Source organism: Rana temporaria, chromosome 6, assembly GCF_905171775.1.
Source record: "Rana temporaria chromosome 6, aRanTem1.1, whole genome shotgun sequence".
Lineage (NCBI taxonomy): Eukaryota > Metazoa > Chordata > Amphibia > Anura > Ranidae > Rana > Rana temporaria.
In genome coordinates, this window is record NC_053494.1 from 96,141,961 (window position 1) to 96,159,149 (window position 17,189).

The 17,189-nt window shown below is 41.0% G+C and overlaps 1 protein-coding gene across 4 annotated transcripts in view; it reads left to right on the top strand.

Annotated features, from left to right (window-relative positions):
• Window positions 1-17,189, top strand: part of RHBDF1 (rhomboid 5 homolog 1) — a 202,584-nt gene that overhangs the window by 88,797 nt on the left and 96,598 nt on the right. For 2 of the 4 annotated variants that reach the window (XM_040357023.1, XM_040357020.1), the window contains exons 4-5: window positions 6,844-6,974; window positions 8,813-8,923. In XM_040357023.1, coding sequence (XP_040212957.1) covers window positions 6,844-6,974; window positions 8,813-8,923 — 242 coding nt within the window. Of the gene's footprint in view, window positions 1-6,843; window positions 6,975-8,812; window positions 8,924-17,189 lie in introns of those variants that run through there. The other 2 variants (XM_040357022.1, XM_040357021.1) reach the window with 2 other exon arrangements.

The following is a 17,189-nucleotide window of genomic DNA, read 5'->3' on the forward strand; positions in this document are numbered from 1 at the left end:
CTTCCCCAATATCCTTTTTGTGAACTGGTGTCCAAAGCGGTAATGCATATTCCAGATGAGGTCTTACTAATGATATGTACAGGGGCAAAATTATATATTTCCCTCTCTGCTTTCCAAACCTCTTTTAATACAAGAAAGGATTTTGCTCTCTTTGGAAACCGTCCACAGCTTGGCATAGCATGCCATTATTAAGCTCATTATTATTATCATTATTCAGGATTTATATAGCGCCAACAGATTGTGCAGCTCTTTACAACTTGAGGCATTAGGGTACAATACAATTCAATACAGGAGGAATCAGAGGGTCCATGATCTACCAGAACACCCTGATCCTTCTTAACCTCCCTGGCGGTATGATTCTTTCAGAAAAAAGGTGCTGAAAGCGGTACCATTATTTGCAAGGAAATTTGACGTTTTATACTGTAGGCCTGTAATTCTTAGGAATAACTCACTTAAAACTGACCAAACAAGAGTCTTGTAGGCATCCCGGGCAGGGGTTGACAAATTTGCTTGGAATCTAGGAGCCAGCTAAAAAAGTTAGGAGCCAGAAAACGCACCCCGTCACGACGAGCTTGCGCGCAGAAGCGAACACATACGTGAGCAGCAACCGCACATGTAAACGGTGTTCAAACCACACATGTAAGGTATCGCCGCGATTGGTAGAGCGAGAGCAATAATTCTAGCCCTAGACCTCCTCTAACTCAAAACATGCAACCTGTAGAGTTTTTTAAACGTCGCCTATGGAGATTTTAAAGGGTAAAAGTTTGACGCCATTCCACGAGCGGACGTAATTTTGAAGCGTGACATGTTGGGTATCAATTTACTCGGCGTAACATTATCTTTCATAATATTAAAAAAATGGGGATAATTTTACTGTTGTCTTATTTTTTAATTAAAAAAAGTGTAATTTTTTCCCCAAAAAAGTGCGCTTGCAAGACCGCTGCGCAAATACGGCATGACAGAAAGTATTGCAACGATCGCCATTTTATTCTCTAGGGTGTTAGGATAAAAAATATATATAATGTTTGGGGGTTCTAATTAGAGGGAAGAAGATGGCAGTGAAAATAGTGAAAAATTACATTAGAATTGCTGTTTAACTTGTAATGCTTAACTTGTAATACCAATGGCCACCACCAGATGGCGCCAGCTTACACATCTGGTGGTAATAACTTGTAATACCAACGGCTCACCACCAGATGGTGCCAGCTCACAAAAAAAAAAAAAAAAATCTTTTTTTTTTTGCCCCCTCCTTCCAAGCCAAGTCGCCAGGACCCTATTTCTAGTCGCCATGGCGACCTGGCGCCCGGGATTTGTCGACCCCTGATCCCGGGTATGAAATTTTTTTTAAAAACAAAATTATAAATTATAATATAATAAATAATTATAAATAATTATAACAAATAATAATATAATTATAATAAAAATTATTCAATAATGTAATCAACTCAAAATCACTGAAATTTGCTCAGTTGCAGAATTGTCGCTGTCATTACTTTTATTTTTTTATGATGAATTTCCCCACAAATTGCTATCGCACAATTCTGCAAGTGATTATAATTTATTATCGCTGTTTTCTAGCTGCTCTAAAACCATTTTTGACATAAAAAGACACTTTTGGTTGCTATGGACAATCTCCAGTTTCCAGGCAGAAAGAACAGTTTTTATTATATAAAAGTACATGTAGGGCACTGGGCAGACCACTAGGGACAAGGGGGGTGTGTATTTTTTACATACAGTACTGTAATCTATAAGATTACAGTATACTGTATGTAATGTGTTTGTTTACGTTTTTGAATTTGGCGCCGTTCTCCGCTCCTGTGCGTCGTAACGTCGCAGGGAACGGAGATCCGCGGCACAGGAGGACGCTGTTTTTTGAATCGAGCGAGGTCCCGCGGTGGGATCGCTGGATCCAGGGACAAGGTAAGTAAACACTGCCTGTGGATCCACCGAGGCGAGCCCGAGTCTGACTCGGGGTTACCGATCCTAGCACAAAAATCTAACACCGAGTCAAACTCGGGAATACCGCCAGGGGGGTTAACCATCGACTCCCCCAGCTGTTCACCTTCTAGTATGTATGATGCAAGCATATTCTTAGCCCCACAAGTGCATGAGGCCTCTTACACACGACCGAGGAACTCGTCGGAAAAGACACATCGTTTTCCTCGTCGAGTTCCTTGTTACGCTTGTCGAGGAACTCGACAAGCTTGCTTTGCGTACACACTGTCAAGACCAAATCTCCTCGTTCTCAAACGTGGTGACGCACAACACATACAATGGCAGGGGAAGTTTGATTCCACTGGCACAACCCTTGGGGCTGCTTTTGCTAATCTCATGTTACTGCGTGTTAAGTAAAAGTTTGGTCGGAGACGATTTGCACTTTTCAGTCTGTTACAGTGTGAAAAATGTGTTATCTCCATTACAAATGCTACTTTTACTCCCGTCTCTTACTTTATTCTGAGCATGCAAGGGTTTCTTAGCATACACACGCTCGAGTTTCTCGTAGAAAACCAGCCCAACGAGGAACACGACAAGGAAATTGAGACTCCCGTCGAGGAAAAAGAGAACTTGCTCTCTTTTTTCCTCATCGAGTTCCTCGACAGTTTCCTCGATGAAAAACGTAGACACAAGACCGTTTTCCTCGGCAAAAAAGCTCTCCCACCAAGTTTCTTGATGGATTCTGTCGAGTTTCTCGGTCGTGTGTACGAGGCCTAACTTTACATTTATTAATATGAAACCTCATTTGCTACGAAGTTGCTCAATTAAATAGTGTGTTGAGGTTGACTTGTGAGTTGGAGACAACCTGTAAGGATGTAATTCCACTGCCTAGCTTGTGGAATTAGTGAAAGATTGAAATTTAACTTTTAATCCCAGCCTCTATATTATTTAAAATATGTTAACCACTTGACCTCTGGAAGTTTTTTTCCCCCTTCATGACCAGGGCATTTTTTGCTATTTAGCTCTGTGCGACTTTAAAGCAAAGTTCTATTAGTTTTTGTGTTTATTAAAGGTCAGCAGCTACAAAAAGTGTATCTGCTGACTTTTAATAAAAACACATTCACCTGTCCCAGCAATGTGGACGCCCAGACCCTCGCTTCTCTCCCTCTCCTCTCTGTGGCCCCGGCATTGCAAGTGTGGGCACCCGACTGTGACAGCACCCGGCTGAGACAGCTTGCAATCTTCTGGGACCTGTAAAGTGTTCCAGAAGATTGCAGGAGGGAGAGGGGAGGAGGAGTCGCCTAGGCGGCGCGACCAGAAGTGGGAGCTGGGTACCTGTCAAAACGAGGTACCTGACCCCCCCCCCCTCCCACCCCCCACAAAAAAATGACATGTCAAATGTGGCATGTCAGGGGGTCAGGAGTGCTTAAAGCGGAAGTTCCACTTTTGGGTGGAACCCCGCTTTAACTGGCAATTGTTCGTCATGCAAATTTAATTTATATTTTTTTTTCACATAAATATGGGCTATTTTTGGTGATATTTAATTGATTTGTTTTTTACTTTAACTTTTTTTTACTATATAAACAAAACAGTACTAAAAATTCTGAAAAAATATGTTTTTCTTAGTTTCTGTTATAAAACTTTGCAAACAAATAATCTTTCTTCGTAGATTTAGGCCAAAATGTAGTCTGCTAGGTTTCTTTGGTAAAAAAAAACCAAATCAGTGTATATTATTTGGTCTGTGTGAAAGTTATAGAGTCTAAAAACTATGTATACAGGTATATTTGAAAATTGATTAGTACTGATGCACAGATCTAATTTCTTATGGCCCTAGAATGCAGAACAGTAAAAATAACCCACATTTGGAGCATAGACAGTCCAAGGTATTTAGTAAGAGGCATGGTGAGTTTTTTTAAATTTTCATTTTTTTGTAAAATTGTTTTTAGAAAATTAGGAAATTAAGCAAAATTTGTTTTTACATACTCTCACCAGTGCAGTACAGCTTCATCATATGACTGGTGTGGCGTCAATAAGGGATACTGACTGATGACAGTATGCAAAAGTAATTAATTAAATAAATAAATAATTGTATTATATATTTTTGTTTTTACATACTGTCATCAAAGTACTTCAGTGTCACCATGGTGACACTGTACTAAAGTGGTTGGGAGATCAGGGATTTTTTTTCACTGTTACTGCTTATAACAGTGATGATCACAGTTATAAGCAATAGTTTTAACTGTCATGAATGGCTTTCATTCTTAGCTTGCTTACTATTGTGATGCTGTGATTGGCTACAGCTAATCACATGATACAAGGTGCTGTGATTGGCCCAGGTACCCCTTCCTCTTGACATATAACACATATGAGATCACATACGCGTCTGGCTCAATAGCCTTGCTGTTTCCTAGAGATTCCTGTGTGTAGTCTCCACCTTTATGTTCACAAATGGGTCTCAAGCAAGTCACCCCGCAATAGGTAGCCCAGGAGGAAAAGAAAGGATGCCAACATAGAGTAGTACCGTTTAAAAAAACAATTTAATAAGATACTGGTTGCACTTATTATCTTATTAAATCGTTTTTTTAAACGGTACTACTCTATGTTGGCATCCTTTCTTTTCCTCCTGGGCTACCTATTGCGGGGTGACTTGCTTGAGACCCATTTGTGAACATAAAGGTGGAGACTACATACAGGAATCTCTAGGAAACAGCAAGGCTATTGAGCCAGACGCGTATGTGATCTTATTTGAGATCAAATCAAGTCGGTAAGCAGATTTGAAATAAAAGGCGGAGGCTTTCTTCTATCCTGCTAACAGACGCGGTTTCCTGGGATATTCCTGGCACTTATTTTTGATTTACCTTGGAAGTATATGGGAATTCAACACCATATGAACTCTTGAATATTTATCACCATCAGTGATTCGCACAGGTGTTTTTATGTGCACATTTGTCACTTTCTATGTCATATGAATTTGGTTATTATCTTGACATTTTTATGTGGTTTCACATGCATTAATCATGTATGCACATTTTTATTTTTATTTATCAATATCAATCATTGTATTGATTAATCAGTTCACGCAGCGCAGCATACCATCTAATTACTCTGTATATGTTTTATCTGACATTTCTGCTGCAGCAGCATTTTCATTTGTTTTGATTTTTATTAATTTGTAGAATTTATTTGCACTATATATCACTTATTAATTCTTGACTCACTTAGACCTGCGCAGTATATTTCCACAATTAATATAACACATATGTGCGACCCCACTGCACTGGGCTTTTTTTGCGGGGCCACATATATGTGTATCTCCCCTTGTGCTGGGAGCATGCTTCCAGCACAGAGACCAGGGGACTAACGATCGGGACCTGGATCTCCCGATTCAGATCATTGTGATGCCCACCCCTGTATTTTTCTCTCTTTGTGAATGGAGAGTAAAAAAATGTGTGTAAGAAAAAATAGTAAGAAAAAAATAAAGAAAAAATATCTAGATCAATATTTGATCTAGGTCAGTGCAAGGGATAGTGATTGAGTCAAGTAAGGGTCAAGTGTCAGGGTCAAAGGTCAGGGTCCCTATATGTTGAGTAGGTTTTTTATTTTAATCAGTGTCAGTTAGTGTCAGTGGCCCAGATTCAGATAGGAGATACGATGGCGTATCTCCTGATACGCCATCGTATCTCTAAGGCCGGCCGGTCGTATCTATGCGACTGATTCATAGAACCAGTTACGCATAGATATGCCTAAGACCCGACAGGTGTAAGTGACTTACACCGTCGGATCTTAGGCTGCAATTCCAGGCCGGCCGCTAGGTGGCGCTTCCGTGTCTTTTACGCGTTGAATATGCTAATGAGCATTTACGCCGATTCAGAAACGAATGCCCGCCCGTCGCTTTTTTTTTACGTCGCTTGCGTTCGGCTTTTTCCGGTGTATAGTTACCCCTGCTATGTGAGGGGTATCCTATGTTAAGTACGGCCGTCGTTCCCACGCCTTTTTTTGAATTTTTACGTCGTTTGCGTAAGTCGATTCAGAATACGGCCGGACGCAAGTTACGCTCACGCCGAAACCAATGACGTCCTAGCGACGTCATTTGGAGCAATGCACGCTGGGAAAAATTGTAGACGCCCCCTAGCCGCGGAATTTGAATTCCGCCGGGGGATTTACGATACGCCGCCGCAAGTTTTGAGGTAAGTGCTTTCTGAATACAGCACTAGCCTCAAAAACTTGCGCCGGTGGATCGTAAATCAGATAGATTACGCGGATCTAAAGATCCGCTTATCTATCTGAATCTACCCCCGTGTGTTTTTGGTAGGCCAAAAAAACAGAAGCAAAATGCGAATTATTGTTTCTGGGCTGTACTATGTTAACGTTTTTCACTTTAACAAAAAAAAATATTATTTTTTTCAAACGCTTTAAGACGCAAACGTGGCTAAACGCCGCATACTGTATGGCAGTTTTTAGACACCGGTTTCTAGCTGTCAAGTTAAATCGTTCAGGAGAAGTTGAACAACGTCCTGAATATTGGATATTGTATATATAAACATGAGAAAGAGGAACAGTTACTTGTAGTAACCAGTTAAATTCCAATCCCAAAATGAATTAAAAAACCAACTACACTTTCTTTTCCTTTATACATTTGCAAAATGTTTTTCTATAACTTAGCATATTATACACTCGCCTTGTAAAGCTTGTAAGCCGTCATACATATCAACAGAAGTAGAAACATTTTCCTATGTTAATGACAGTTTGACACTCCTCATATATCAAAGCAATGCAAACTCTTTTACCCTCAACTTGTTGAAATGCATGCTTGTTCTATGCATCTGAACTTTTACTAAGTAAAACATGCCAATAAAAGGAATATTGTGTACTTATTTTTCATTTTAATAAAGAAATCTCTATTCCCAGCACTTCAAGCGTCAAAGTTATTTAAGAAGCGTGAGTATGCCAGTAGAGAACACAAGAATTCCTTCACCTCCCAATGAACAGAAGCGGCCTATACTGCAACGTCAGACCTCAATCACCCAGACGATAAAAAGGTAAATATTGATTGCCTATGCTTGAATTCTACATGTTGTGCTAGTCCAGTCTATGGGAAAATTTCAGATTTTTGTACATTTTTGTTGTGTAGCTGGCTAAGAGGAGTGGAAATGTCTCAATGAGATGAACTAATATTTTATTTTTTTGTCCTGATTGCCCAGGCCAAACAAAGCTAAGATCACAAATCATTTTTTCCGATTTGCTGATATCACTCTGCTTTTTTCATTTGTCTGCGAAAATGTTTTTTTTTGTTGTTTATTTTTACATACCAGTTCACGTATCAATTTACATATATTCTTTCTGTGGTTCCTTGTTTGTATTTTAGTTTTTTGCCTGCTCCAGTATTTCTCACCATACCAGTTTATTGAAAATGCTAAAGATACATATAATGGATAAAATAAGGGATATTTTATGCAGGCAGAAGCATTGTGTTACACTGTGCTTCATAGTGGCCAAACTGACCCTATTCACACTTGAGCAGTGAATGTTTACTGCATGAAAGTACATTTCATGTAAAAACCCTGTTCTTTCTTATTTGGCTGGTTTGTATGAATGCACTGCAGTTTATTTTTAAATGAAAACTGTAAGGGCCAATTCACACATTTCATGTGCATTGCCACATACACTGCCTATTAGAACGCACAGTGAGCCCTTGCCCCCAAATGCTCAGAGTGCAGGGCTAGCAGCAGCGCTGCTGCAGACTCACATAAACAAAAGCCAGCACCCCATGTAAGATATAGGGGGAGATTTACTAAAACTGCAGAGTGCAAAATCTAATGCAGCTCTGCATAGAAACCAATCAGCTTCCAGGTTTTATTGCCAAAGCTTAATTGAACAAGCTGAAGTTAGAAGCTGATTGGTTACCCAGCACAGCTGCACCAGATTTTATACTCTCCAGTTTTAGTAAATCAACCCCATAGCTCTTTTACTGCAAACAGCAATCACAGATGCACATTTCCAGGGCATACCAGTCCTCTATGTTAAGGCTGAACTCCAGGATATCAGGCACTTTGTTAAATGTGCAGACGCACTATAAGTTAAGTACAACTTGGTGCATGACACCTCATGGACATATCTCTTTAATTTAGATCTGCCAGTTTTTGATTCTTCAGGAGGTTACTCTGAGAGGAAAGACAATGTGTTCCCACACACAGCATCTCTGCCTGCCACTGTCCTTTGCTGCCTATTCATAGAAGACTTTTTACTTTGTGAATGAGTTCACAAAAGACAAAGGCTTCCATGAATGTGCAGCAAAGGGGAGTGATGGACACAGCGGCAGCATACCGCTCTGCAGATGAAGCAGCTGAGACCAGAAGGTCTAGCGTTGGAGCTCCAGATCTATAGCAGTAGCTATCCTAATGGAGCACTATAAAATTGTTGAATGTAAATTAAAGAGATAAGTTCACAAGGTGCCATGCACCTCGCTGGACTTAACTCATGGAATGCCATTTATCAAAGTGGCTGAATTCCTGGAGTTCAGGGGTTGCGTTCCTTCAAAATGTGCCCAGGTGGTTGCTGTTTGTAGTAAAAGAGCTATATCTGGCCTTTCCTCACTCTGTACCACACACTGTGCATAGGTGTGAATGGGGCTTTACTAAGCTTACTGACTCCTAGGTTTTGTCCTAGACCACTGACAGTGAGCAGTTCCCACAATAACAAATTAATATTATTCCAGTGCTGTTTAAAAAATGCCCCCGGGACTCCGATTCTTTAAGAAACATTCTGTTTTTACCTGCACAGTAATTATACAGTATTCTTATTGTTCATACAAGTGCGATTAACACAAATGGTTAGCATTTTGTTTTCATCAATGTTTCTTTCCTGTTTTTCTTGGAAGCAAGCGCGTGACGTTTGACAGAATCAGTACTATGCCGGTCAAGGGGCACCTAGCTAGCAGGAGGTCTATTCATTTTAGGAAACGTCAAACAATCTCTACTTTCTTTTTCAGGTAGTTTAGCAAATGCATGTCAAGTCCTGCATGATATTTTTTTTTTGAAAACAATAAATAAATCCCTAACTAAAAGCATTTCTAGTTGCACATGACTCCTTGCTGTTGGATTGCATTGGCTTACATTTTGCATATGTGGAGTGTTTTTGTAGTAATTAAAACAGTAAATGCATGCCTCTCTATGATTAAACTATAAAATGTGTTTCTGTAACACACACATAAACCAAACCTGATATTGTAGGTATACGTAGAGCCCTGTGGGCTGAATTATTTGAGATGTATGTTATGGATATTACAGCACCAACTTCTGTCTGCCATAGTACCTGTCCACCTGGGAGTTTTAAGTCACCCCATCCATTATTGTGTGTTTCAGCAAATCCTATTCCATTCTTCATAACGTAAAATAAAACTGTAACAGAGTTTGGAGGGTAGGGGGGCTGGATAACACTGGCCATCAACTCAGAAATCCAAACACAGTCAGGTGCTTTCTAGCTCTAACATCCACCAAAGGCTGAAATATCTATATGTCAGAAAAGGCCCTTCAAGAGCTATAGCCTCAAGAAGAAGGTTCACCATCCATCACTTCCAGGTGTATTGGATACCTGCGTTCCCCACTACATGCTGTGGTTCCATCTGACAGACCCTACATCACTGCAGGACACATTAGTGATGTGGGTACTGCGATGAGGGGAACCACAGCGCTCAGCAGACACCAGGCATATGACATATCCAGAAGCGTGTCCAGTATTTCTTAACCACTTCTATACCAGGCACTTACGCACCTTGCTGCCCAAGCCAATTTTCAGCTTTCAGCGCTGTCGCACTTTGAATGACAATTGCGCGGTCATGCTACACTGTACCCAAACAATTTTTTTTATAATTTTGTTCCCACAAATAGAGCTTTCTTTTGGTGGTATTTGATCACCTCTGCGATTTTTATTATTTTTATAGACAAAAAAATGTGAAAAAAATTAAGTTTTTATTTTTTTCTGTTGATTTTTTTGTAAATAAGTATGTTTTCTTCTTCGATTATGGGCACTGATATGGCGGCACTGATGGGCACCGATGAGCTGGCACTCATGGGCACAGATGAGGCGGCACTGATGGGCACCGATGAGGCGGCACTGATGGGCACTCTTAGGTGGCACCAATGGACACTGATAGGCGGCACCGATGGGCACTGATGGGCACTCATAGGCGGCACTGATGGGCACTCATGGGCGGCACTTATGGGTGGCACTGATGGGTACTTATGGGTGGCACAGATGGGCACTGATAGGTGGGCACTGGGCATGGATGGACACTGAGAGGTGGCACTGATGGACACTGAGGGGTGGCACTGATGGACACTGAGGGGTGGCACTGATGGACACTGAGGGGTGGCACTGATGGCATTGCTGGGCATCACTTTTTTAATCCCATATTATGTCCGGTCAGTGCCCATGTTGCCAGTCAGTGTCCATTCGTGGGCACTGATTGGCATCTATTCTCTTTTTTTCCCCCCTTTCCTGGTGGTCCAGTGTGGGCTTCCCTGGTGGTCCAGTGTGGGCATCCGAGGGGGGGCTGCGCTGATAAATAATCAGCGTGAACCCCCCCTGTCAGGAGAGCCGCCGATCGGCTCTTCTCTACTCGCGTCTATCAGACGCGAGTGAGGAAGAGCCGATCAACGGCTCTTCCTGTTTACATCGTGATCAGCCGTGATTGGACACAGCTGATTACGTGGTAAAGAGCTGACTGACACCCCGCATCACCGATCGCAGCGCTGCGTGCCCCCACGGGCGCGCGCCGGCATGTAATCCTGCAGGACGTCAATAAACGTCTAGTCAGGTATATAGAACCACTTCCCGGACGTCAATTTACTATTGACCGGGCGGGAAGTGGTTAAAGTGGAACTTTAGTCAGAAAATCATGTCCTACTAGATCATTTCAGACTGGCCCCTTTTGCACCTACAGCTATGTAAAACATTAACAATACGTGCATAATACTGTTTAAAATACAGTAATACATTGTCTCACCCTGCTCTGCACATGCTCAGTTGAGCTTTATTTTTAGACACTTTTCTGAATTTGTATTTTATTTATTTATTAAAGTGCTTAACCTACGCAGTCTTACCCGAAGACCTCGAAAAGATATTGACATTAAAAGAACTTAGAAAAACCAACCTACCAGAATGATAACACAGGCCAGTATGCTGACAGCCTAAAGATTTACTGCCGTTCAGCGGCAATGCTGGAGGCAATTTACAGCACACAGTAATATTGGTAACATGATTATTAATGTGGCGTGTACAGTATAGTATGTTCATTGCTAAAGAACATTATTTTCATCAAGTTGTTATGGGTAAAATTCCACTTTAAGGAGAGCAAAGTAAGAATTCACTGCCTGCCAGAGAGGTAAGTATAAAGAATCTTTATTTGCAGGCTCCTTTTTTGAGTGACAGAGTTGCTTTACTCATCACACCAAAGAAGATTATACTTTTGTATCTTAGATAATAGCCAGAGAAAATCCATATGAATAACTAAAGCTGCCCTGATGTAATACTAAAGATGGACACTAACAAGTACAACAGCTATTTTGAATATAAAGGTAGTGGTGCTCCTAGTTCTAGACTAGGGGTCACCAAACTTTTCAGTACAAGGGCCACATTGCATTTTTCACAAACATTTGCGGGCCAAAAAAAAAATGTTTTATAAATGAATGAATACAATTTCAAGGAATGAATAAATGTGCTATGAGATAAAAATGTAATATCAGAAGCTACCTCTCACATCAGAAGTCCCCATTAATTCAAAATCCTCCCCATCACTTTAGAGCCCCCTTTACATCAGATTCCCCCTTTCACTTTAGAAGCCCTTTATCACTTCATAGCCCTTCTTACATATCAGAGTCCTTCATTACATTAGTGTTCCTATTAGAGTCCCCCCTTACTTCATGGTCCCCATCAAAAGTGAAATGATATAAATTGTCAGTCTGTGCAGCGAGGATAAGTCACTGACCCTAGCTATGGGCTGGATGAAACCTTGTAGCCGGCCAGGTGTGGCGCATGGGCCGTAGTTTGGAGACTCCTCATCTAGACTTTCCGGTTTGCATTAAAGGTAATATCTGACATGTTGCCAGAAGATTGAATGATAGTACCAAGTCAGTAGGCTTGGGTGTAGTCTATAAACAAACTGTGAAGCCTCGTACACACGACCGGTTTTCCCGGCAGTAAGACTGTCAGGAGAGCACGACACATGCATGGTAGCATACAAGTGTAGTGTGGGGTGTCGCAAAATGGCGGTGACGGCATCGAATGTGACGAGCACCTGCTCGTCGTAGTCGATGACGTCACCGTGTTCTTGCCATTCAAAAGAACGGCGGTTCTTTTGAATAGCCGTCTGTATATTTTATTTGTTTTTATTGGATTTTTTAAAACACAGATATAATTTACATTACATTATCGATAAGCATACAAAAGGATTCCACAATTAAAATAGATTCAACATTTCATACACATAAATCACAACAATAAACAATTACGCATAACACAACAATATGGGTCAATCCTGCCTCCTCCTGATCTTTTACTCTCTCCTCCACCCTTGCCCTCTCCTCCCCGTCTCCCCCACCCCAGGAAGAAAGACAAGAGAGGAAAAAAAAGGGGGGGGGGGATTTTAAGTGCTGGGTGCCCAATTTCTATTTCTAAGCTATTAGTGCCTGTGCCCTCCATATTCTATTATTATGAGGGGACAAGAGTAAACTCTCGTACCCCATTACCTATATGCCTCTCTCAAAGGAAGGGAGGGAGGGAATGGAAGAGGAAAAAAAAAAACACCCCTTAACCCAACCCCCTTTACTCACCCAAACTATTTTATTTAAGTGCAATTTGTGCTTCTCACCCTTTAATTTAAGTGACTACGCAAATTTCTCCCTCCCTCCCCTCTCCCTCCCTTGTACCAGGGAGAGAGAGAGAGGGGGGAAAAAAACAGACTTCCTCCCGGGGGGGGGGGGGGGGAGCCCCTGATCATACCTCAGGCCAAACAGGCCAATGTTACCTAAATACTATCTTCACTACACATGTAGCCTATATAAACTTTGCCCAGCCCCCCCAAGTTCCAATACCACCACTATTTGGTTCCTTATGTTGAGACGTTGCCTCCTCCATGCTTCTTATCCTTTCTACCTTCCTTAACCACTCTTGTATCGCAGGGGCTAGCTTGTCTGTATGCACAGCTTTGCAAGAAAAGCTTGCCAGGAATCCCGTCAGGAAAACCGATAGTTTTTCCTGATGGGATTCCCGGCCGTGTGTACAGGGCCGTAGAGTTTAGGAAGAATTGTAAGACAGGCACGGATTACGGTAAGTGGTAGCAGTTGTCAAAATAAGTCAAACAAATCAACAATAGAGCACAAAAGACCAGCACAAAGTTTTAGGAGGAACGTGTTAGCTCAGACCTCCTTATTGCACTAAGAAAGGATCCACATTGGCCATTTGGTGACCCCACAGGCAGGCTTGAGTGTGTCTAAGTTTCAACTTTGCTAAATTAAAATAAAGTGCAGATACACACCTAGAAATGACACACTCTACTGGGTGAAAAACCACCATCAGTGAAACTAGCTACAAAGGTGGAGATAAGTGGGAATAGGTGGTTTGTTACAGGTGTATTTTATACCTTGATTGTGGCCTGTTAATATATTACATCTGCCAACCATGTATATCTTACACCTTGGTTGGAAGGAATAAAACAAGATTTCCTTCTCCGTGTACTGTCACCCTTTTTAATCCATCATTATATACTTATGCTTGTGTGTTGGCTGCTGTAGTGGAATGTAAGCCTCAGTGCTACTGTGGAACTTGGAACACACGTACATGCTGATTAGCAGAGCTCATATTTTATTGGCATTGGAAGCTGCAATAATCATGATGTAGCCCAAGGGAAAAGTGGACAGTGACGTTGTGTGATAACCTTGGATGTATTGGAGGACACTAGTATAAACACATAGAACCCCAGTTTATATTTTTAGAATGTGTGTGTTTTTATATACAGTAAAGTGTATATTTTTGAAAACACATACTTTTTACTATTTTACCACATCTTCATAGTTTTAGCAAAATGGAGAAATTGAGTGAATGAGTGTGATAATTTTCTCTCAGACCTTTGAATTTGAAGACAGTTGGCAAATGAGACAACATGTGGCTATCAAACACCTTACAGTATCATTGTATACAGTATCACAATATCATTGTTTTTTTCCCCCCAAAATAATTTGTATTCGATTTTTCATAAACGATACAAAATACACTCTGAAATAGGAGAGGAGACATAAGGAAAAAGAAAATGGAATCAAACAGGTCAGGCATGTGCATTTAGCTCATAGGAGGATCTCCATTGACTATCCTGCATTGGGGCTATAAGCCCGAGCAGTATAGAGATTCAGAGATGTCCATTGTAAAAAGTCATATAAAGGACAGCAACACATTACAATATAATAACAACCACATGCTCCATAAACAGTTAAATAATTGCAGAAGGCATCCACAGGACTGGTTGTTCCCTAGAAGTAGCTCCTTCAGTAACAAGGGAGAAGAGAAAAAAAAAAAAGAAGAGGGAAAACACATTAAACAACTTTTTACCAGCATATTTAGGTTGAGTGAATAAAGTGGAGAAGACATCTGTTGCTCTCGCCTACATGCTTGGGTGAACTCGCAATATGGTCATATAAGAAAGGTAGTCATCACACTGGATGTGTTTATATTCATGCTTGCAATAGCCTAATGGAGATCAGGGAGAAGGTGGCCAGCCCAGGAGCTGCCAGCCATGGCTCCCATAATTTAAAGAATTTATTCAGTGTACCTCTATTCCTATTAACTTGCTGTATTTTGAATAAGGTGTCATTAATCTGTAGGAGTCATTCTTTGAACGTGGGAGGATTAGGTGATAGCCATTTCATGGCATTTAGTTTACGTGCTATAAACAGCTTGCTTACTGAGACTCGAACTTCCTGTGGAATCCTCTCCTCATCTAAGTATCCTAAGAGGCACATTTTAGTATCCAACTCTAATGCCCCGTACAAATGATCAGAATTTCAGATGGAAAAAATCAGACAGATTTTTTCCATCGGTGTGTGTATGCCCCATCGGAGTAATTCCATCGCAAATTCCATCGGAACATGTTCTCTTTTCCTCCGATGAAATTCTGTCGGAATTTCGATGTGAATTTGTTCAGACAAAGGTCCGATCGTGTGTATGGGGCATAAGTGTGTTTGGAAAACAAGATTAATAATATTCAGCAATGTAAGCCAGTACCGGACAAGTTTCAGGCATTTCCACAACATGTGGAGTATCTGCAGGGGAACCCTGACAGCCTGGACACTCCGGGGGTAGGTCTGCGACCCCATTGAAATAACTTTAACGGAGTTCTTTAAGCCCTGCAAAGTATGACCAGCTGAGTAAGTTGCTGTGAAGACAACAAAGAACCTGAGAGCACTAGTCCCAGGGTAGCCAGTTATCATCAGGAATGTCTCCCAGATCTGGCTCCCACACACGACAACCCAAGAAGAACAAGGCCTGCAGTATCATTGTTAGGTTCAATGTCAAATATTTTTTTCTGCTAATACAAGGCTTGGACTGGATCTTCAATGGTATGTGGGAATTACTTTATGGGGATGATGAAGTGCATGTAGGTTCACAAAACATATACAGATTCATATGCAGATGTAGATAAGCCGTAGATATGCTTCATAATAGTAATAACAAGGGTACCTACACAAAATTGGGTACAAACATCTGTGAGCATTAAACGTTACGTTTAAATGAGCTACTACTGTAAATTACTGTACATGGCTCATTCCTACAGTGATATCTTTAAACATTATCTGTATACAGTTAGGTGTCCATTTATGAAGCAGTGATCCCAAGGATCGCCACTGATCACAGCCCATAAACAGTTTATGAAACAGAGATAATCGGGGGAGAAGTATTTGAACTTGTTCTCCCGCCGATTATCTCCACACACAGAGAATCCTCATTGACTAACACAGTAACAGCCAGTTTATGGAGCTGCGATCTGAGCGCTTCACTGGTAATCTATGTCAGAATTCACATGAATCAGGGAGTGAAGAGGGAATCCTGGGGGATCTGAGGAGGAAGGAGGAAGATTTTTAACTTCTTTCTATCTCGTTCAGACCCCCCAACACTGTAACCATGTCCCCCTGTAATATTTATGTGTATACAATATATATATACAATGTGTACATGTGTTTGTGTGTGTGTGTGTATATATATATATATATATATATATATATATATATATATAAAATGTGTGTGTACATATATGTATATATAATGTATGTGTGTGTATACATATATATATATTATGTAGGGGGAATCTCGTAAAGTCTCACGAGATTCCAGTATCAGGGGCCGTTCTCTACTGTTTGAAGCGTTGGTAGATCAATTTACTCCTCCAAGGGTGAAGCGATCTACTCCGCTTCATAAACTGGCACACAGAGGAGAAAAATCTCCACTGTGAATGTCGGCGAATGAAGCAGTGAATGGATTTCACTGCTTCATAAACGGACACCTAAGAGCCGGTTCACACAGGGGCGACCTGTCAGGCGACTCAGCCGCCTGACAAGTTGCGGTCCGCTCTATTCAATAGAACTGTTCTAATAGGAGCGACGCAAGTCGCTCCGACTTAGAAAAAGGTTCCTGTACGACTTTGGGGGCGACTTGCATTGACTTCAATACAGAAGTCATTTTGCAAGTTGCCTCTTAAGTCGTCTTGAGATCGCCTTGCCGAGACGCCCCCAATGTCGTGCCACCTGTGTGTGAACCGGCTCTTAGTGTGCTAAGATTTCTCCACGAGTTGGTATTTTTCTTATTATCATTGAACGGTAAACAAAAGTTGATTATATCATTGATAGTTTGTCCCAGTTGTTTGCTTAGTTGCAAGAAACCTTTCCTAAAAGAAGCAGCCATTTTATACTCACAGACAACATACTAGTTGTGGGTCAGTGACAATACTTTTGGTGAGGCTTAGAAGACTCTGCTTCACTGCCATAGATAGTTTCTGGGATAGGTGCTTTGCTCTGTGACATGTTTTGTTTAATAACATGCATTCAGCACATCTTGGTGTATACATGCCCTTCCCATAAGCAGAAAATTACTTGATATAATTACTACATAACTACACAAGGCAGTTTTCTACCATATACAATTTTGGATATTTTGGTTGCTTTTTATATGTTAAATGTACAAGTACTTTAGAAGATGTTGTAATACACACA